This window comes from Pholis gunnellus (assembly GCF_910591455.1).
Source record: "Pholis gunnellus genome assembly, chromosome: 21".
In the NCBI taxonomy this organism is placed as follows: domain Eukaryota; kingdom Metazoa; phylum Chordata; class Actinopteri; order Perciformes; family Pholidae; genus Pholis; species Pholis gunnellus.
In genome coordinates, this window is record NC_136548.1 from 9,386,075 (window position 1) to 9,410,371 (window position 24,297).

Consider the following 24,297-nt stretch of genomic DNA (forward strand, 5'->3'; position numbering starts at 1 on the left):
CAAATGTGATGTGTCATCCTTCGGTTTCTTGGAAGACTTCGTATTTTCATTGTGTCCACACTTCAAGCCGGATTACATCAATCACTGTTTTGTGGTATCCCGTTTCTGACAGGCCGATATAGCGTTAACTGTGACAGTCAGTACAGAAGTCAGTGTGCACAGGAGCACAACATCTCATCAGCTGGAAATCTCAAACAAACTGACACGACATGAATGTCACTTTTTCATTTATTTTAAGTTCATTTCAATGATATTAAGCAATTTTAATGTCTCTGAAAAAGCATCTCACGACTGTTAATCAGTTATTCGTCCAAGCTGCTATGGAGATTGGTTCACATTAGATCGCAATGACATTCATACATTTTAAGTCTCAATAGTAGAAATACGTATGTTCAATTATGACACTTTATTGATATGTTTCTATTTTTTCTTCAAAATATAAAAAGATAGATCATGAACATTCCATTGAAATATACTTTATACAGTTCTTGATGAGTTGTTCTTTGTGTCCCAACATTTCAAAAATAAAATCCGGCATAAGTCACAACCAGATACTCCAGTGACCACCTCTTCTCCCCATTCACTCTCCTACTAAGACCGAAGTACAATGGACTGGTACCGAAGTCTGTTTTATACAATTTGATGGCATGTAAAATGAACATACATCTTTTTTTCTTTGGAATGCTTACGTAAATGCATGATGTTAGCCTGTAATATTAGATGCATGTGTATCGTTATGACTTTTGTGGTGTTTGTCACATCATTTCTAATTAAAATAAGACGCTAAATATACTAGAAAAATCTTTTCAGTATGATAACATTTCCTCTAAAACAACTCTGGTCTTATCACTTTGTAAAATAAAACACTTTTAGATTAGCGTGATTGCTGAGTCACTTTATGGAAAGCCATAAAGCCACTACACACGTGGTTGCAATCATCTGAACTGATGACAGAACATCTGTGTCTCAGGGAGCATACAGTAAGTGTCGATCAGTGGCATTCGTGGTGCAGATTGCATACAGTGTCCTCAATTTACAAAAACAAAAAACATACTCAACAGAAACAGGCACATAAAGAAAATCAAGAGGATATCGTAGAGGATGTGTCAACCGAGGACCACATAAGACCTTCCAAACACCTGGAGAGGACATGTCATAATATTGTCACGATATATGATATATAACACAAAGTAGCCATTAGGTTAACAGTGGCAACTACTTACCACGTAAAGCATTTGTGTTCTTTTGGTTATGTGAGTAACATAAAGGAAAAAGGAAACCTTTAACGTGACAAAATAAAACAGACTTGGCACTCTCAACATTGTAACTCATTCTGATCAATATGACTAAATCAAATGGCAGTATTATGCAATAGAAAAGGAAAGACATCTTTTTCAGCCTGGCATTGGCAGAGCAGTCACAATGTAGAGAATGACGACATGGCAAACGTGACAGTGAGAAATAAGGGAAGAAAAAGACAGCACTCGGCCATGAAAACACAAACAGCTGGGTGAAGTTTTTACAAGTGTGCACGCCATTAATAGGAGTTTACCTCTGAAATATTCATGAACATCTTCGTGACCATCGAAGCCATACTGTAGTTTCTTAATGCCTTCCAAAATGGGAACTCAAATCGGGAGCTTTAAAAAGATACGGGACCAAAACAAAAAACCCAAGGACCATTTTTGCAAATAGACAGAAGCTCTATAACCTGTATAACCTTGAATAGTCTACGTAGTCTACGTCACACAATATTCTGGTGAGCCTCCAACCGTAATGTACTGGGAATGGACAGAGGACCATTCAGCTGCCTGAGCTGAGCCCTGGACCAGCAGGGCCTGAAACTCACTTGGAATACCAGACGAAGGATAAGGTGCTTGGAGAGCACTCCACAATGACATGCCTTTTTTTTGTAGCTTTTTTTTTTTTAACATCGTTCTCCCCTTGGTGGACACTGGTATCTCTCATCCTCTCTTTCTCGCAACACTTAACTTAAAAGTACTTCACTGACATCATTTTGGAAGCTCTGGGTCTCTTTGATTGGTGCTCACATGACTGTGTTTGTGTTCTGTAATGAGCTGCCAACAAGCCAGCTGGATGACGGTAACTCTGTGGGTATTGACGAATATGCAAAGACCTGACCATCTAGAAAAAACAAAGACGAGCTACCTCTACACACTCATGCTGACACTGTGAGTGCGAGTAGTTTTCAGTTGCCTCTCGAAGGAAGACGTTTCTGCTCTACGACACGGCACAGTGTTCATAGTTATCGGGACTGGACTCATGACGAACAATGACAGGAGGCTAAGGGGATATGTTACGACTCTGTTCCCCCATCGAGAGATTATCAAGTCATAATGCATGCGTTTTTTACACATCACGGTGAGGTGTTCACATTATCGTTTATCTATATACTAGAATTTATTATGTTAGAAAGAAAACACCTACATCCACACACACCATCAACACACCTGAGTCCTTTACACCACACACAGACTTTAGAATGGCAGTTGGTTCCATGCAAACCTGAAATCTCTCTTGATTGTTCGCCAGTATCGTATCTTTCATAGTCTGTCGTTGGTCTTTATTGGATAACCTGCACTTTCACTCCCATTTCTCTACTTAGGACGAGTGGAACATAACTGACAGAATCCTGCCATGGGATATCCAAGGCCTTTACAAATCTCTTTATCACTGAGGCGTTGAAGATACTCGAGGTTCTCCATTTGCCCTGCTACAATCATGTGACAACTCTTGTATTATTGCCAAAGAAAAAAAAGCAAACTATGAGTACTATTTAAGCAGTCAAAGTTGTGGTATGGAGAGCTGTTGTTTTAGAACTGCTGCTGCTGCGGCTGTCGCTGCTACGATAGTTGTGCAAATGATTCAAGGAGGAAAACATGGACTTTGTGGTTAACAACAAACGTCCTTTGCGCAAATGCTATAGTTTGGCAAATGATCGCTGTTGATTGAATGGTTAGAAAATATACTGCTCGATGCATAACAAAGTAAAACTATGGCAGCGGTCGAAAAACACTGGAATGGGGAATGTAGGGCAGTAGTAGCAGAGAGATTTCATCAAACAAAACATAGTTCAGGGTGTACTTTGCAAACATACATGTTTCAATATTCACATTTTTTTTTTACTTTTCAAAACAAAATATAGCTCTTCTCTTTCATTATAATCTTTTTTAAAACATTAATTGCATATAACATTTTTTAATTCATTTTATATATACTTTTTTTTTGTATCTCTAGCACCCTTGTCTTCAACTAAGGGCTTGCAGAAAAGACAGTCATGCAAACTAGTCATGCTGGTAAACAAAGTTACAAAAATGCATTATCTTTTTTTTTCATTTGTTTATCTCAGCGTCCATCCCTTGTCATCCCTGTGTCTTTATCGGCAAGAGTCGGTCATTGCTCGTTGTCTTTCAAGAAACATTTTCCCCAGTGCTTGTGGTGAAAATGAATTCACCCACACCCCATACACCCCCAAAATACTCACTTCCCATCTTTTTCCAGGACTTTGACTCCATTTCATGATGCCACATTTTCTATTAACATTTGCATCTCTTTTTTTTTTTCTGGTTTCGTCCGCTCTGGACCTATTCTGCTCAGAAACTTCCTCCGCAGCCATGGATAGTTGATTTGTTTATCAAAATATAGATTTGTTCTCTTTGTACACTTCCACTCTTGGTCCATTTCTTCTCGCTTTCCCTTTGCCTCAGGGCTCCCCTGATGGGCCATCCTTATCTTGACATCGACTTGCCTCAGAAGCAGTTGTTGGCAGCAAGAAGGACAAGAGAGAGATGGGGCAGTATTCAACTTGAGATTCTTGTGCCTAATTGGCAGTGTCGGCCTTATGTTAGGAGGATTATTTATCTGATTGGTCCCTTTCTAAATGATAAAACACAATTTCCAGCTAATGGACAGTTTTATGTGATGTAAAAAGTGTCCTTGTGGCAAGGATGTCCTTTTTGTTGTACTTTCGGCGGGCCAATATCCTTTGATATTAAAGACTAAACAATTGTCTCTAAGACTTTTGTTTTGTCTCCTTGAGTCTTTTTGCTCCTCGTGGGAAAAATACTTGTAATATTTAAATGTGCATATGAGATGATAGTGGCAGTTAAAGTACTTTTAGAGGAATGTGTTTGTACCAGACAGAGGCATTGGGCAGTGTGAGGGTGAGTACAAGACTCATCCTCAATGGAATATTCCTCTTAATCGATACTATACATTACAGAAGGTCATTCAGCAAGTGCTTGCTACAGGACCTTTGGTATTCCACATAGACTTTCGGCCAAGCCCATGTCAGTACATGAGAGATAAAGAGAAGTCTTTTCCCACCATTTTCTTTTGGTGAATGTTTCAGGTGAGTCTAAATGGACAGTAAATGCCATACACCACCTGTTTGAGCTGATGCTACATGTGCTTCATTTGATCAACTTCATAGTTAGTGCTGTTTTTGATTATCTCGGTACTCGTGAAGAGGGCAGTGATTCAGTCTGATAGAAGAGAATGGAAGACATAGGTTCAGTGGCAAACATGCTATACAAGTGCTAAACTTGAACTAGGGACTATAGTATGGGTGTTGGTAAATACTGTGCATTTGTGATTGATTTCATATGCACCGAAAGACCAATCCTTTGTCTCTCATGTACTCTATTTCTTTTTTTCTTCACTGGAAAGGAACCTAAGAGGAAAATGACATCTAAAAGATCCCTTGAATGCATAAATTCCTCTCTCTTCCAACTGTTGATGGATAAAGTCAAGTTATTTCCCAGCCAACAAATGCTACAATATGTTAGCAGAGATGCTACATTGTTCATTCAGTCCTTTGTGAAGAAGAGTGTCTTTTTTTCGGAAACGTGTGAAGTTGCTCAGTTGTTCAGCACTGTAGATGGTACCGAGTTGTTCATCCTACAAGATGGCGAGTATAATGTTGTCAGAGAGATGTCATCTGGAATGTGTAATCAGGAGTCCTTTTCTCTCCCAAAAGTGTGTCAGTGCAATGCTCAGTCAGTTTTCGGAAAAAAAGGGAAAAAAAGGTCAGTCAGACAGTTGACAAAAATGTGGTCGGAGTTCCAAGAGGCTGCTTTGGTAACAACGTGAGGAGCAGACCATGTGATTATTTAATTCATGATTAACCTCTGGTCTCTCTCTTGTCACCCCAAAGATCTCCTTTAAACTGTCCATCCGTGTCACACTTGACGCTTACGTGGCTCCCGCCGCAAATTTGTGTTTACCGGTTACTGACTCCTCATTAGAGAGAAGGCGAATGCTAGAAACTTAACACTGTGAAGACAAGAACAGAAAGCCATTAATTTTGAGTTCACAGAGAATTATCAGAATTTGTAAGAAATCATGTTCAAGTCAAATTGAAACTTAACTAAAACGTGTAACATTACAAGCACTAGATTGGTTTATAATAGAGATCCACTAATACAAACCAATCTCATAGTTTGGAATTTGCCAATTACATTGTTTTTAATAACACAGTTTTATGGTGTAACTAAAATGATGTACAATAGGGAAAGTAATCAGGGATTACCATTACCTGTAAACTGCTGGTTAACTGTGCATGTCAGAATGAAGTGCACACATTTAAACTGTAATGACAACTCTAACACAGCTAAAGAAAACAGTCTATCTCCAACATACAGGACACAAAGTTGGCACAGAAGTTATTCTTGAAAATCAAAATCAAGAAATGGTGACAATAAAACCGGTGGCAGACGACATTAGAAAAAACAAGCGGTAGACTGAATGAAACAAGCTGCCAGCCAACTGACCCGCACCACGCTCCCACCTCTGCCAAACCTCCGCAAATAATCATATTTACAGTCGTGAATTATGTACAGACCATTTCGAACAAGATCGGGTGATGACCAGTTATTCACTAATGTGTGTGTGTGTGTGTGTGTGTGCGCGCGTGCAATCTTTTTAATTTAAATGATATGTACAAAAAAAACACTTTTGACAGATGGACACATACAGACATACTGTACTCAATGCTGTTCATGGAAGTCTTCAAATTTAAAAGAAGTAAAAGAATTACACACCATTTCAGGAGGCTTAACCCCCAACCGCAGCTACGCGTCATGCAAACACAGGTGCAAATTCAAGAACATGTTTGTCACCAAGAGTAGGTTGAGCATTGTCAAATCTTTGCCTGCACTTATGGCAAACAATTCTTGTATCACATGTGCTGGCATCAGGCATTATTCACTGGGAGATTAAACACTTCTGTTGTGGTCTCATCAGCAAACATCAACCCGATACAAACATCGTCCTTTATTGCAGCCGCATTAGCTCTTCGTCTGCTCTTCGTTTCACCCTCTTCCTCTGACAACTTCCACTGTATAGTTGCAGTTTTCTCCAGAGCTGTGAGCGAGACAGTTGTGTGGTAATTGTTAAGGATTTAGTCAACCGAGAAAAAAAAGGCCTTCATCTACAGTATCTGCCTGTCCTCATCGAACCCACCATGCTCACCCATTTAAGCACAGACGTTGTAATTGTATAAAAATAGTGTTTGGATGTAAATTGAAATGCAGAGGCAATGCCATGCCTCGTCATACAAATCGTTTTAAGAGTAACAGGACATTCTCCTTTTGTCAAATGCATGAATCTTTGTCATTTCTCAAATATGTCCATTAATAGAATCTAAGTGCCAGATTTATAAGTACCTGTACAATAAATGCCTTCTTCTGTGTTGCACTTTTCACAAAAACCGTGCACATTTATTTACACAAGTCTAAAGACACACCACTGTCTGTTTGGGCACAACCAGACTTTTCTGTCTCCTGGCACCAACAACATCCTGAAACAGTGCCAAAGCCGCCTTTGTGTTGTTACACACTGCCATTAAGCACTGGTGCTGTGAATCATAACAGCTTATTGATTGATGATACTAGTCGGTCAAAGTCAAAGGAATAGTCCAGCTTCTTTGATTAATGTATTTAATATATATGTATATATATATATTGATAGCTTGCTTTACCTCACGTGTGTCCCACATTACATTAGTTTGTCTAGTTCTATATCATTATATGGCACTCATTTAGTGGATATTACATGCCATATTATGCAAGATAGGAACACACAGAAGTTTAATTGGTGTCAATCTCACTGAGAACTCAAAGTTGATCAAACAGCATTTTCTCCACTTCTTATCACAAATTAAAGGACTGTACTTACAGTACAGCAGCTTTTAGTATTCCTTTGCTTGCTAAATCCAAATACAATAGTGAAACAGTAACACCATACCAACCATTTAAATATTTACATGTGCTGTACATTCATATTCAACATAACACAGTGCACTTAGTTCATGGAGAACCAGCTCTTATCAAAGCAAACAACAACGAGCCAAGAACGCACTCAAAGTGTTCCTCTGTCATTACAGCTGAATTAATAATGGTATGCTGTGTAGAAATAGTACTGTAAAAACAATAAACAAACATGCTTTTTTTGTTTTTGAAACACATACTCCTATATGAGCAGAAAGAAGCCAGGTTAAGTGGTGTAGTTGGGCTAGTTTGGCACTTCATTGAGCATTACAAGACAAAAACCTTTCTGATGATAGATTCAATCATTTGTCCAGCGCCCCGCACTCACAAAGTATGCATCGATACATTCATTCTGTATGACTTTAATGTATTCACATGTGTAGATACAGATATGTACACATTCAATAATAACTACTGACCTATTAAGCATTGCTTGGAAGGTTTAGCTAGTTAAATCTAGCTAGTTTGCATGAACTCATAAATTGACATCAGAGCCTACGAGGGCCTCATAGAGGCACTTACAACATCTGCCTGTTTCATTTACTTCAACAATGTGTACGTCAGAGTGTCCTACAGCGAGTGATGTGCATTGGCCACAATGTGAGAGGACTCTTTAAGATCAACGGAACCACAATTATGACATTCTTCAGATTCAGTGTTGATACAATACAAAGCAAATATAAACACATACAGTACTTCCTTCGTCATAAATGTTCAAATGAAAGCAGTGGTGTGCGAGATTGAACAATTCACTGCAGATATATAAGATGGACATTTCCCTTGACTGTAACAGAAAATGTACATTCCAAATAAAGTGGCATACCAGTATCATGTAAAGTATCGCAAATTGTTACATCCACATTGTGGAGCCGTTTTAAGATTATACAGTGTGCATGTGCGCTTAGAAAGGTTTCGTGAGGTTTGTGCGCTGAAGGAAGTGATGCTAACACAAATACAGACTAACACTCAAGTGTGCTGATGTGGACTAAGATTACCTTTGAGGACTGAACCCAGGTCAATCAATGTGTGTAACTGTACTCATTACAGTATCACAAAAACATTTCCTGCTCGTCAAATCAACTTGAAAGCATACTATCCCAGAGTTTCCCTACCTTCCCTTAGTTTAGGTTGACATTATACATTAAGGAGCTGCTGTCAAAGAATGCTTGGATTCACTGGAGAGACAAAGCTCTGCATGCTGTTTCAGATATTTTCAGACGACACAAAATCATTGTCATTTTCTGACATCATAATGGTGAAATGTAACAATGCTGAGTATAAGCACGACTATTAGCAACTTCGGTCTGAAGATATGTGCGATGGCCTTCGAAAACCCGTATCGAACAAAGCCAGCCGACCGTTACTTCTTGCAGTGACTGTGGTGGGATCTATTATGAATGAGACACTGCAACGTTTACACACCTCTCAAAGCCCAGTCGACAACAGAATCAACCAAACAGTCAAGTGATGTCATAGTTTTCATCCTGAATCACGATACTGCATATCTAATTTCTCAAAGGTGAAGAGTCTGGAAGCACATCGATTTTTAGACATGATGGTAATCGGGACCATAGATTATGACAGTAAGAATTTCAGGACCTGACTCTCTAAACAAGTAAATACTCTAAATACTCTCTCTTTACACCTGCGACAAAATGTTGTCTCGAAAGAACTTACAGCTTTTCCTCATGATTTTAGTCTCGCTAAATGTTTCTTTTTTAAAGAACCTAAGCACAGTTAAATACAACATTGGATCTTCTTTTTTTTCGAGAAATGTTATTTTAGACAATCAGTAGTACAGAAAAGGCATTCCTTACAATGAAATACACATTACCAGTACAAGTGAAAAAAATATAAAACTATTACAAAACTAAAACAATTAAAAGTGGCAGCCACAACATCAAAAAGGTTCAGAGGACCAGTAACACTGACTTGAAATAAAACAGGACAAATGGCTCATGGTGTCATTGTAATACTCCTTGAACAGCTGAATCAAAGATTACAAGTAGACCGCCTACAAAGTCTGTGCATTTTTATGATTAAAAATAGATCTGCATATTTATATATGTATGTGCACAGCATGTTTTCCAGCATTAAAATAATATTGCATGTTTATTGCATACGTGAATGTGTTACTATTCTTTTTTTAATCTTTTTAGCTCAACTTTTACATAAGATCTATTTCCATGGAGGATGGCAGTCTGAGGAAAAACCTCCGTTACAAAAATAAAAGCTATAAAACAGATTGTTCATTTTAAATGATTCAAGGGAATGGTATATTATAAACACTGTCATCTTTTTTTCATAATTAATATAATTAATAGATTGCATTTTGTATTTTTCAAAACTGTTTTAGACAAACATTTAAATAAAAATAATGGAAAAAGTATTAGTAAAAAAACATAAAAATGAAGCAGAACAGATATTTTGTTTGATCAGGTAGTCTCAAATGTTCAACCTAATAATTTATTGTATTATGGTCTGTGTCTTATCCCAACATGCAAGCTTTAAAGGTTAGTAATAACATTGACTGTTAGTAAAGTGCTTGTATTTGTTTTACGTATGTTATTAATCATGTATTCATCCATATCTGACTTTATAATTAGCTATATTTGAGAGTTTATGTATTATTTAAGTAGCTTTCTGAATACATTGCAATTAGATTTATTTGAAAGATTGTGGGTCTACATAGAAGTATATATTTCATTTACATTACTTTTCTGATTAACATTTTTATAATGTCCACTCAGTCATTAACCATCATCAAAAATAAATGTATCGCTAAGGATGGGATAGCTTGATTGTGCTATTTTACCAAAGACTGTCTGGGAGACAAAACACAGTTAGCATGTAGCTACCCAGGCAGCTATTCGTGAGGTCCTCAGCTGCCCTGACAATGTTTACAACAAAAGGATGTAATTTCCCCCCGTTTCAAATGCTAAAAACTAAAGCCTGATACATTACTCTCCACCTGCCGTCATCAGTATAGAATCAACCAATTGGGTTTATAAGGTAGTGTGAAGCTCAAACATTAAATGACATTAAGTCATTAGGTTTTGCTTAACAACCAGCATTGTATATTAACAAGCCGACTTGTCAGAAAACTATTGCACGTAAAAATAAAAAGAGCAAACATTGATTTAAAAAAATGTTCTGCTTACTGTTCATCTGTCGACTGCAAAGACCTTTGAATGCTTAATTCCCTCCGTATAAAATCATATTTCATTAGCTCGTCTTACACATGTAAGACATGTAATGGCCCCTCCATTACACGTTAAACTAAACCTGTGCCCCAACAAATAAACTTGTGGTACATTGCTTGCAAATTTGTATAAATTATTTTATATATATATATTTTTCGGGCATATAATGAAATTCATATTTTTGTTTGGGAATATGATTGTTTTAATTGCATATGATGCATAAGATGTTGATAAATATGTAGAAATGTAAGAAACAACATGCTTGCAACTGCTTTAACTGTACACCGGAAGGTAGCAATTGCATACATGGGATCCTGACAGCAATGTAATAAAACAAACTACATGGTACAATATTTGTACTCTTTTCATTTCAGCTAAGTTTTTTGTTTTACATTTTTTGACACCTCTGCGTAAACTATCAGCATAAAGTGTCCAATGATGTCACAATGATGAAGTTAAGTGTTGTTACCAGGTCTTATAGAAGCTGTCTCGGCTGTCTTTTGAAAACAATACCAAAACGATGTCTACGCTGTAGGCTACATACATCAATATTTACAAAAGACAGAAAGTACAAACCTTTTCAACATCAATCTTATCTATAAATGTATTCATGTCTTTGGCTAAATGACCTGAAGTATCTCATTTCATGGTCATTTATCTGGACAGTGTTGAGAGCTTTTCGTTTGGTCCAGAACATTAAAAAAAATGTCCACCTACACACTTAATCCTACATTGTATAATGTAACTGTGCATATGTTTTAATAATGTTGTTTTAATCTCTGCTACTATTTTATTCACTAACCCATCCAAATCCTATTTATTTTTTACATTTCCTATGATCTAAAATAACAGTGTACACTTTGTATTCGACCCCATCAGCTAACCTGATTCATGCATCATAAACCATTAGATTCACAAGACAAGGGGTCATTCTCTCTACATTCAAGTTCATTTTACGTTATTGCTATTGTTTTTGCACGGTGCACAATCCAAATGGAGGCTTTAATGCGATCAGTCCACAGCTAATCCAAGGCATCTTTTAACATCCAATCAGGAACATCCTTTTTTTTTTTGTTGCTACAAAATGGAGGGGATGGGGGAGCGACAGCGGCGCAGTGGTCCTGGGGCCTCATAGGTTTCAAAGGGGGGGCTAGTGATAGGAGCAAGCCGCAGTGATGACCCAGCCATTCCCGATATGTTATTGAGACTGTGAGATTTCTCGTAGCCTGTTGCTAAACAAATTGTAATCATCGAACCATTCGTTAGATTAGATTATTTGTGATTTTATATCGAATGCCAGTGAAATAAAAGGAAATCACGGTTGAGATATTTTGGCATGTTATTGGTTTGTTATGAAGATTACACAGCATTGAAACATGAGGTTTAAGATGTTATAAGAAGAAATCAAAATCCAAAAAAAGAATCACATAAGTGGAGAGAAAAAAATTAAGGGTAAGAAATTGTAAATGTTATGAAATCATAAAGATATATAAAGGACAGACGGGGACAGACACACACAAGACAGACAAGACAAGACAAGAAAATGCCAGTTATGATATGTCTTTTTTTTTCAAAACAGAAAAGCAAAAGTTTCTTTGATATTAAGAGTTTTAACACCTATAATAGACCCATTGAATAAAGCACCCGACATTGTATCATGTAAAGCGTAATGTGCAATGTTCAGGTGTTTTAGACAACTATTTGGCCACCACTATACAGTTTAACACAAAAACAAGTAGTAAATGCATAGATACCACTGGTACAGTGTAGGAGTTGACCACATGAAGTTCTCGGAGAAAAAGTTTAGACCACCAATGAAGTTATGTCGAACAATAAATTGCCTTGCATTGCACTTTATAAACAGTTTATAATTTGCTTTGGGTTCCTGTAAACTTCAGATGGCCAACACAAAAAGGTTCTCCCTGCAACATTTAAAAACACTTCCTATCCCCCAGTAATAGCATCCTGTAATGGAGATCAGTTTGCATTTTGTTACAGTGGGAAATGACACGGCCCACTTGTCCACTTGTGCAAGTGACTTTGGAGTATAATACATGTACTTTTACGCAGGTATACAAAACCAATTCATCTAAGAAATAACACATTGGCTTTTGTGTCCTTTCCCGCTGTATTTATGTGTAACAGAGCATGCAGATGTTGAATTTCTCCTGTAGGAAGGAGTCACAGAGATGATAGTGCTGTGCTGGCGGAGTGCTGTTGCGTCAGGTGAAGTGGAAAACAACATTGTTAGGTAGCAGTTAATCTGCCCTATCAATGGCTAACTGACCCATAATGGATGGAGTTTTACAGTTTTATTAGGAATGTGATACATTAGCTGAAATGTAACTTGGATGTAAGGCAATGAAACTGCAACGCTAACAGAGGTGGTGACTAAATTAACAAGTAAGTGTATATTTTTGTCAAACTCCAACCATTGCAAGGCCACAGTCAGACAACAAAGAACACCCATTGCTACAGTATGCCGCCCTGTGTCCTTCCTGCTGAAATGAAAATAATATTGTGGTGCACAGTGGCCACCACTCTAGATTACGCATCATTTGAGCCAACTGTAAAAAAAAAAAGTCCTTTTTTTATTCTGACTAGCTCAGGCGCATTAGTCGGATGGCAACACAGTAAAATATTAATGATGCATTTTTCGGTGGGTTTCTTAAGCTGCGTGTCCCACAAATATGTCTGAGAAGCTGTCTGGTCAATCTGTGGTTCTGCTTGAATCTCCAGTTTCGTTCTACGACCCAAATGTATTGAGACACATTGTCAGGTTGCATCAAATGGCAGCCATGTTTGTGATGCAGAATCGCAGGAGAGAGAGAAAAACAAGCAAACCTGTTTTTAATAGCAGAACTACAATAAGTGCTCGCTAGTAAACGCAGACAAAAAAACATGGAGGTGGACATTGTGAATCTTAAATTAACATTATCTGATAAACCCTTCACCTGGCCCAAATGAACGGTCAAAGACAATCCTTAAGATTTTGGTGAAATTAGTTTTTGATACAAATTTTTGGTCTGCCTTTTTTCATTAATGTCGATTGAATACATTGAACGCATCCAGTAGTTACCGCTCTATAGTAGTTTTAATTGTTGGTGGTGTACTCCACTATTCCTGTGCTGTTTTCACATTGCCGTCACACACACAAGAGTTTCACAGGAAACAATGTATGTATGTAATCCATCTTCATTCTGTCTAATTTATACCAGCCTTGTGCTCTCTGACACCGTGTCAGAGCCACATTCAATTTCTGCAATGCAACCAACTGTTGCTGTTTCACATTAAAAGTTAGAAACGTCTTATTTCTTTCTTTTTTTATAAAGAAATATGCATATATAGGGCATAAAAATATAGACAACACATTTACTATGTAGAGGGAAACTAGTAGTATTTATTTTAACTGTCATAGCAAAGTCCCAACAGCTCAAATGTGCAAATATTATGCTTTATTTGCATGATTAACGACGACGAGTTTTCACTATGGGAGTTTTGATTCGACTGTGAAATTCCTTTGGATCTATTCTTGGAGTAAAAAAATCTGCACGCAGAGTGAAGAGAGAAAAATGAAGGGAAGAGTACACACTGCTCACGAGATAAAAAGACTAAGAATACTATGCTTAATATACATTGTGATCTTCAAACATAGTAAGACTCAACTGCTAAACCTATTGGTGGTCATGTTTGCCGGTTTTAAACTCTATATTTGATATTGTCTCTGTTGCTTTAAACAAATGTCCTTTCATTTTCTCGTTTTCGTCTGAAACCAAAGGATTTAAAACACACAAGTGTGGTATGAGTAAAATATGTAAAAAAGAAAAAAAAGAGTTCCTATCTGATGACAGGATGAAGGTGAAACTGATGAAGAATAATGTAGATGCGTCAGTAACGTGGTTCTGATGATTTTCCGATATATGTCAGTGACCGGTTAGGTTGGCTGACTGGTACATGATTGGTCTGCTTCTGCCGATGTATAAAAGTATTGCTTGGTCGAATTCAAGATAATGATATAGTTCTCAGAAATGACAATAAAAATGCTGATAAAGTTAATCATGTCTCAGCCACTGCAGTCTGTCACGGTCTGCTAGCTTCCTCCTCACTGTGCTAAGTACTGTATTTACAACATCAACAGGGGTTCTGTGCTCTGGGGTCATCTATCAGGGGAATTAGTGAGTCTGGCTGTCACTGCAGGCAGTGATGACATAAATCCTCCCCAAAGTCAAACTCAATTTACACTACGAAGGGAGTACGTACCTACCTACAGTCAGACTTTAGTTACACTTGCACTGCAGTGGCGGCCTGGGAATGGGATGGAGAATGAGTGTTAATCACAGAAGGAGGAGGTAATGGAGAGGGAAAACACAGAGGAACAGACAGAGGAATAACTGCAAATATTCTCACCAGACTGTTTACCAAGGAAATGATCATGTTAAATGAAAAAGATTGGGCCGCAAAAACAGGCTAAATCATTCTTGTGTGTATGTATTTAAAAAGGCAGAGAGCTATTTGACTGTCGCTATTACGTAAGCTCACATATGTCCTATAATTGTATGAGCGTGTGGAGGACACAGGACTTGCTGACTGTTCAGATGCTATTCTCGGAACGACCCCATGCTGTATCAGTCTTACATGGGATCCATTGCCTGTTAAAGACGGCGTGATCTCCTGTTACCCATTATTAGATGTATCGGTGTCCTCGTGACCAGTATAGAAGCCACAATGTGTCCATACAGTAAACTAGATGACACGCAACTGTAACCTGCCTCCTCTTGTTAGCGGTATGTCTTACAGACCCATATTGCGTCAGCTGTGGTCATTAAAGCTCAAATCCATTTCAAATGTGATACTTTTCATTCATAGACATACATATTTCTCGATACCTTTACTTTTTCTTTTGTAAGAAGTAAGTAAAAATCAGGCAAAAAAAATATTTGCGGGTTTGTTGTGATGAGGCAACATTGAAAGAAACACAGTAGTATTGTTACGCACATTAGGACATGCAAGACAATGTAGGACAAGTTTTACATACCGAGTGCACGGACACGTTTTCACACAAAAGGAGCTAGGGAGTTGAATTTAAAGGTATTATATTTAAATTAGTTGTAGCCTGTTGCACTGAGCCACTTAACATAATAACTGTCTACAACAGAACTTGTCTACGATGAATAATTCTGCGTGAGCACAAGCGAAAAAACAACAGATGTGTTGCGGTGGCCAGTAAGTGAATATTATAAAACCTTTGGTCTTGAAACATAATTCCACCACCAATCTCTCCTAATTAATGTCCTAATTATGAATATTATAAAACTGCGGAAATAAGGAGTGGGATGAGATGTGGATGGAGAGCGAATGCGCCCGTCTTACTGTAAGTTTTTTACTTAAAACTATTTTTCATATTATGGCTTTAGTTGAATTGAGTAATGAATAATTAGGTTTTTTGGTCAAATAAGTTCTTGGAAATGTCCTGATCCAGTGAGATTTGTGCCGTTTTTTTGTTAATTCATTTCACTGTTGTGTTGGCAATTTCCTTTTATCATTCCAATCCATAGAAGACAGATAATAGGTGATAGTAAAACTCAAAGGAGAACACAGGAAGAACATAGGGGAAATCGAAACATCAAACAACAAAACACAATTGTACAAAACTCAAAGACTTAAAAAAAAAGAAAAAAGACCGTAACCACAGAACCAAATTTATAAATGTAAAATAAATCTAACGTAATCTTAGGCACATCAAAAAGATAAAGTGTTCACACTACAACACAAAACTCAACACAATCACAACATAATACTCCACACAAAATACGTAATGAAAGATTTACACACCAAGTTAGAAACACAGGACAATAAATAAAGCACAAAAAAAAAAAAAACCCAATAAATGAAATAAATAAAAGAACTCGTAAACATATAGCGGGGAACTGAAAGGAGAGAATGTGGAGAGGGAGAGAGACGGAGAAAGAGACAAAAACAAACGAGACCCTTGAAGAAGGTCTCGAGGAGTGATTGGGAGAGGGCAATCAAAGGGGTGATTGACCGTTTGACCTTAGCGAGACATGCATATTGCATTGGGTGCGTAGGAAGTCAAATGGCCAACAATCAAAGAGAAGAAACTGAAGAGGTAATAAAAAATAAGTTTGCAAAGACATCTTATGCGAGTATCTACGAAATAAATCACAACTGAAGCACACAAGAATAACTTTTAGACAGCGTGAGAATCCCTCTTTAAAAACAAGAAGGAGAATGTTTTTTCATCAGAGGAGAACAGGGACGTAACATAAACCCAGTGGGTTGTGTTTTACTAATGTTGGTCTTCCCCTTAATCCCAAGATTTCTTTTAATTGATTGTTAATTATGTCAGTTTGAACAGCCACATACACAACTTTCTATATGTAGCCAAAGACTTATGCACACATGCACTGGGCGTCAGGAAGGTTATATGTGTATCACAGGGCTGTGTACATGAGCTGGTTATCAAATGTTAGAGAATCAGGTTGCAGAGATGGCAAACAGATCAAATGTCCCTGGTATTTACTGTAAGCACCAAGTAAAATCTCTTTCTCCAGTGCACAAGGCTCAACATCTTAAATATTATAGATTACAGATCCATTATAGATCCCCAATCGAAATGTATGAATCACAGTGCAGCCCAAACCCTGAAGCTTCATCATAATGACACTTATTTTCTTCAACGGACTCCTGATTTGCTTTAAAGAGGGATTTTTTATAGGACTTAAATTGCAGTTCATACATAAGAACCATTAAAACTGAAGCACTGTCAGGGACCTGTATAAGTGAAGGACTTGGAAAGCTCGAGGCTTGCTTACCTTTAGACAACATGTAGCCACTTTTCAATCAAATCTGTCATAGCGCTTGTCTGGTAAATAAGTGTTTCGGTCACCGAGTGCAGCTCGTAATCCTTTTGATTTCTATCCAGGCCTCCACAGCACCAATACAAAAGGTCCTGAACTTTGGACTACACTAGGCACTGAAAGCACAGATACATGGTCTAGGGAGTAGTATTTCAGATCCATTACACGCTCACAACACAGTATTTTTTGTAAAGAAATACAGTGATAACTGGCCTTGTTTACAAATCTGAATTAAGAAACTACATTAACAGTTTAAAATATTTGCTTGTTTTCAGCGTGGCATGTTTCAAGAGGTACTATCCCTTGACCTGGATGGCTCTGCTGACCCCAGTGACCTTAGGCCTTGGAAAGACGATTGTCATACAACACCTCACTCAGTGTCACAACAGTGTGAAACTATCAAGGCTGGCCAATTGATTTGACATAAAATACTGCATATGTACATGCAATTGTGCCCATCTTTGAGCCTGGAATGTATTCTAGAATAGAAGGATTAAGTGCCATTGAGCGTGTTTGACCTGTGCATGAGTACATGTACGTATATAGATAAAGAAAAAAACTGTAGAAAGAGTTTGTTGTTACGGCAAAGCCTCTCTAAATTGCAGTGAGTGCTTTTGTTTGCCAAGGTGGAGGTCCGTGGGGTAAGGAGTAACACGAATAAACACAGTAGAAGGGAAAAACAAAATTAAGCCACACACGACAACACAAACACAACACTCGGCATTGAGAGGACAGAGACACAGTGTATAACACGGAAGAATGAAAAAGCCCACATACACACGCGTGATATGACACAACCTGAAGGGAGAGACAACAACAACAACACAGAGGCACATCAGACAACAACGTGACCCGCTGTCTCTGTTCAGCCTTCCTCAGTGTTACGTTTTATTAGTTATTGACACAGGACACGACAACCGGGTTATTTTCATTTGAGCTGCTGGATGTATTTGCACATGTACACTTCCCACGTGGATGCGCTCTTGCACTCTATGACTATACAAGTTGTAAGCTCCTCACACAAGTGTACACTTCTTTGTGCACACTTCTTATTGCGGGTGTCACGATATCACAGACCAATCCCATTTTCTTTTCAAATTTTTTTTTGTACATCGTTTATAGAGATTGTCGCTGAATTCACACTTTTTTTTAAGCAGTTAGGGTATTCGGCTGAGGTTAGGTTTCATCGGATAAGATACCTCACAGATCAGACGCACCCTAAAATGCCACCCAAATCTTGATATTCAGACTCAAGCGCTCTTAGCTCTTAGCTCTTAGCTCAACCGTTGGCATTATTCGCTTAATGTAAAACTGACAGCACACTTTCATGAGTGACACTTCAAACACTATTGAAAATGTAGACACAACATTGTGGATGTGGTGGTGTATCTGTGATCTGAAGTCATGCATAGTGTGAGCAGCTACGTCTGTGTTTACATGCGTGTTGGGAGTGTACTGTAGCTTGTGCAACTGCAAAACATGCTACGTGATGGAGAGCCAGATCAAAATTTCTGTGTGTTTTCAGTCAAAAGCTGACTATAGGCTAAGGGCTCCACTACTTTTTAACTTTATGTCAGTGTTACCTCTGGTCTATGGATTGATCCAGGAGGAGGTGGAGTTTGCATTGAGGTCCTGCTGTAACAGAGACCCTTCCATCTTATACCAATCCTCAGTCAGAGGGGAGTCTGGGCTGGGTGCCAGGGCTGCTGCCTCTAGTTTGTTGTCAACAAGGGGGTTTGAAAGTTTGGAGGGAGTGTTTTGGTGCAGGTTGGGCGGCAGTGGTGGTGGTGGAATTGCAGTAGTAAATGAATAAAAGTGTCAGGTTTTTATGAGCACGAAGGTAATGCACATGGGGTAAAAAAAAAGGGGGGGGGAGGGGGATAGTTACGGTGTAGCACAAAGGAGAAGAAGAGGGGAAATGAGGGCGTGGGTTCAAAGATGGGGCAGAGGAGAGGGAAAATGTGCAGCAGGTTAGGGAGGGAAAGTCATCACATAAGGGAAGGGAGGAGGAAGGGAGGGGGAAGGGAGGAGGAAGGGAGGGGGAGGGAGGGGAGGGAGGGGCGCAGGAAAAAAATAAAAAGGCAGGATGCAAGGTAGGAGAGAGAGAGAGAAACAGAGAGGGAGAAACAGAAGTGACGAGAAGAAAATTAATGCATGGTCAACTGTTTGAGTCCAGAAGACAGAGAAAGACTGTTGAAAGATTGTTAATGAGCATGAATGAATGTGACATCATGGGACACGGAACAAAATTCAGACACCATGGTAAGAAAGAGAATGGAGAGAAGTAGAGGGACAGAAAACAGTCGTCTGACAGAATAAATAAGATATGATACCAAGCGGAGATGGAAACACAGACAATATGAATGTGAAGAGTTGGAAACAGTAGAAGCAGAGCAGAAGTGGATATGCATGTGTTTTAACTGCATGACTGTGTGTGTGTTTTGCTGCTATAGCTGTGATTGGAGCTGTAGTTCATGTGTGCTCTTCCATCCAAACCGTCTTTCCTAAATGTTTTGAATCTGCTGTTATATTCACACAGTAACCTCTGTGTACTTATCTGCATCGGCTGCACAGACGTATATAATCTGTAGCTTTGCAGCATGCTGTGCCTGGCATCTTGCTGTGTGGATCTGTTTACGTAAGATGTGCATGTTTTTGTATCCGTCTCCTTGTGTGAAACGTACCTTTCCGCACATTCCCATCTGTGGCACGGAATTCCCTGGTGTTGAGCAGGAAGCAGGCGCGGTCCTGTTGGTAGCGTTCCCGGGTAGGCCCTCGCCCAATAGGGCTCCTCTCGTCTGGGCTCAGCACCTGGTCGATGGTGGGACAGTCCTCGTTAGCCAGGGCGGCCGAAGCTGCATCGCCGTTCTGCTTGGAATCTAGAGGAATAGGTGGAGGAACCACACACAGGAGAATTATGAGAAAACATATAGAAAAGTGTATCCTGTGTGTCTTATTCATCAAAAATGCTAATATATGTTTGTATTGTTGATCAAGTGCGAGAAAATACATGTCATGAATAACAATATTTCTAGGCAATTGATAGGAAGATTATCACATTTTTAAATCCTAAATATACACATTGCTTGCTTGTTTCTTTTTTACATACCAGTAAATTAAATGTTGGACTAAGTTAGGCTTTGGTAACTTGCCAATATTTTGAAAATCTTAGAGACAAAAACATCATGTCTATATATATATATATAATGTACATACAAACCGTCAATGTCGAGTGATAAATAATGTTTGGGAATGATGTTCACTGAGGCAAAATGATGAAATATGTTACACCATGTAGTGATGATATTGGAGAGCAGTCTTGGAGCCAGTTGTCAAAATGTTGACTAATACAACTTCCTGCTAAAAAATTCCACTGACACAACCTACAGGAAACCTTTTTAGTCTGGAGGGAAGCCAAGCAGACAAGATGTAGTAGAAGCACTGATGAAACCAATATTTTCTGTCTCACTGATGACTAAGGCAGTAAAGTAATGCATTAAAGGTGCATTATTGTTGCATGCGACTGACGCCTGATGCTGCAGCATGTAAAGAGCAAACAAAGAGCCAAATTACCTCTCCTCCTGATATTACTGCTAATGCCAGAGAGAAAATGTGTACAGTCAGCCCAAACTGAGACGCATTAAGCCGTTTTAATAGATAATTGAGTTCATTTTCCTTCCATACTGTTTGCTCTTCACAGACAGATGGGTGCCTTAAGGCAACTGTGGACCAACCAGTTGATCATTAATTACACATAAGTTCTGATGGGCCAGTGATTTCTCAGGGGTGAATCCAGAATTAACTATGCATCACTTCTTGATAGGGCTTCCACTTCTTTCTTTGTCTCTCTAATTCTCCACTGGACCCCTGAAATCATCCCCGTGTCTGCCTAAGTCATATTCCCCCTGAAGCATGACAGTCAGTTTTGATATTAAAGGACAATATTTGTTGACAAAATAAAGAAACTTAACATGGAAAAAACAAATCTCTCACCTCTGTTCATCTCTATAATTTCTTCTTGGGCTAGAGGACAGTCTCCCCCAAGGCCTCCAGGCCCCATCACTCCACCTAGGACATTTCCCAAGAGCCTTTGCGGTGATGCAGTAGCCATAGCCAGGGCGTCTGGCTTGCAGTAGTTGGGGGACCCTGGTTGGGGTGCTCGGGGAATGTGTTTGTTTTTCTTTTTGGGCAGCTTTTGTTTGGCCATGGCCAGAGAGTAGTACATGCCGAAGTTGTTGACAATTACAGGTACAGGCATGGCGATGGTCAGCACACCAGCCAAGGCACACAGGGCACCCACCAGCATCCCTGACCACGTCTCCGGGTACATGTCTCCATAGCCCAGTGTGGTCATGGTCACAACGGCCCACCAAAATCCAATGGGAATGTTCTTGAAGTTGGTGTGGGCGCTGGCTGTTGGGTCATCTGGGTCGGCCCCAATTCGTTCAGCATAGTAGATCATGGTGGCAAAGATGAGGACACCAAGGGCTAAGAAGATGATAAGCAGGAGGAATTCATTGGTGCTGGCACGCAGGGTGTGGCCCAGGACACGGAGGCCCACAAAGTGGCGGGTCAGCTTGAAGATTCGGAGGATACGGACGAACCTGACAACACGCAGGAACCCCAGGACATCCTTGGCAGCTTTGGAGGACAGCCCACTCAGGCCCACCTCCAGATAGAAGGGCAGGATGGCGACGAAGTCGATGATGTTGAGGCTGCTTTTGAAGAATTCAAGCTTGTCTGGGCAGAAGGTGACTCGCAGCAGGACCTCAATGGTGAACCAAATGACGCACACGCCCTCCACGTATGTCAACCAGCTGTCAGTCACCACCTCGTATACAATCTCCTCACGGGTCGTGTTGCCCACTGTGACGTTTTCTGTCTTGTTGAGGATGGTGTTGAAGGCCTCATGCGTCTCCATGCAGAAGGTGGAGATGGAGATGAGGATGAAGAACAGGGAGCCAAATGCCACATACTGGAAGAAAGGAAGAAGAAAGATACAAAGATAAAGCAGAAAGAGAAAGTGAGTGGAAAGAGTCAGTTGCAAATCAAGAAATTCAGCAACAAGAACATAGAAAAGCATCAAGACAAACCTCAAGACAACAGCAGAGAAAAACACTCTGTCATGTTCACCTACATTGAGGTCTTTGCATCTAAAATGTTGGACCCATTCTGGGGTAAAAAAAATTCACCCAAATCAGATTTTTATTTTGTCTTCATTGAAAAAACAAACAAAGACCTTTTTTTTGTAACGGACCGGAGGGCGAGTGGAGCTGACCCGAAAAGGACCGTGGCACAATTTGACCCGTTGTGATCAAAGTCCAAGTATAATCACACTCATTAGTCGTGATCAAATTGTTTCTGACAGTGAAGCCATAACATAGATGTGCAGTCAGTATCATGTCACATATGTGACATCAGGATAGTACTAAACCTTTAATATTAAAATGGTCATATTATTTTAATATCATCATATATTACATGTATAATAATTTAAAACATATTGAAGTAAAACAAATATGAATAAACACACTTTTGATACCATTAAAGAAAATAGACCTGTGGGACCTGTTGATCTTTGAGTCTGAAAGGACCTCATAAAACAAGACAAATGGAAAAAGATCAAATATCAATAAATAGCTGATGCATGCTGTAGTCCAGTTAACAAGTGGAAATCTCACACATCAATCCTACAGCTCACTGTGTGTTCTGTGCTGTTAGAGGGAAAACACGAGTGTCAGTCAAACTGAACTGCAGTTTCCAAGCAAACATTTGTTTACAGACTTACAGCACGACGTCAAACCCTGCAAACAAGCAGCTGGCTTATTTTGATACCAGTATTATTGCTATTTTTAATATTTAGAATGCTACAATGTTTACAACAGGGATATTTTTAAATGAGGATTCCCCTCCTGCTCCTCCACTTGATTGATGGTCCAGGTAAGCTGCAGGGTAGCATTCCCGTTCATATCATTCAGCCTTCTTCACGTGAGACGTAACAATCAATTTACGATAAAAGATTGTCTTGATTTTGTTGTTGTTCTACCTGCTCTATGGATTATTTCGCTGAGCAAAAGATATTGAACACACGTTTCTATGTAAACGTGAAGCTACTTTCGTTGAATTACTGTTTCTAACTGAAAAGAAGGAAACAAATAATTCAGTTTCAAATTCAAATGTGTTTCTTGGCATTTGCCTCGACTCCCTCAACATCTTGGCAGTACTGGCACAACCTGTCCTACAAGTGGCATCCTTTCTGTACTACAATGTCTTACACTGTAAACAGCTCCATGTTTGCTTGTTTACTTCCAAAACCTTGTCCTCGGGGGGGAAATTCCTGGACAGGAAGCAAACAATAAGCTGTTGTATTCTAAATGAGTTTCTCTGTGTATCTGTATATCTGTGTGATGTACATCTGTCTATATCTACCCAAGCGTATTGTTGTATACTGTAACCCATTCAGAAGTGTGATATCACCAGTGTGTGCTACTGCACAATCCTTCCCCGCTGCGGTCCATTCCTACAAGCCCTGCAGTGTATTTATAGATGCAGTATACTTTGAGCGTTATCAAATAAATAATAAAACAGACATGGCCTGAAGAGTGAAAGAGAAAGGTAATTCGTACTTGAGTGGAGCCCATATACATAAGAAGCCTGAGTGCCTTCAGTGTATTGTGCGTGTCACAGTGTATTTTCGACATTATGCCTTTATGTAATAAAGAGCAACAAACTTTTAAGAGGAAGCATTATAACTACGCAAATGGAGGGAACCAGGTTCTGTTGTTCTTCTTAAAAGGTCTCGCTTCTCTCTCCCAGGTTTTCTTTGATTTTGAAATTGGATGATAGCCTACACATATTTTCTTTAAGTGCCTTCATGACAGAAATACACTCAGTAGAACACTTAGGACTCAGAGCCACTGTATTTGT

General features: G+C 39.1%; 1 protein-coding gene across 1 annotated transcript in view; it reads right to left on the bottom strand.

The window, feature by feature from the left end:
- Positions 1-220: 220 nt before the first annotated feature.
- The window catches only part of LOC306713087 (voltage-gated potassium channel KCNC1-like), a 49,228-nt gene continuing 25,151 nt past the window's right edge, over positions 221-24,297 (bottom strand). Inside the window, 3 exon segments of the mRNA XM_079182661.1 lie at positions 221-5,295; positions 20,055-20,249; positions 21,364-22,345. Coding sequence (XP_079038787.1) covers positions 5,282-5,295; positions 20,055-20,249; positions 21,364-22,345 — 1,191 coding nt within the window. The 3' untranslated portion in view covers positions 221-5,281.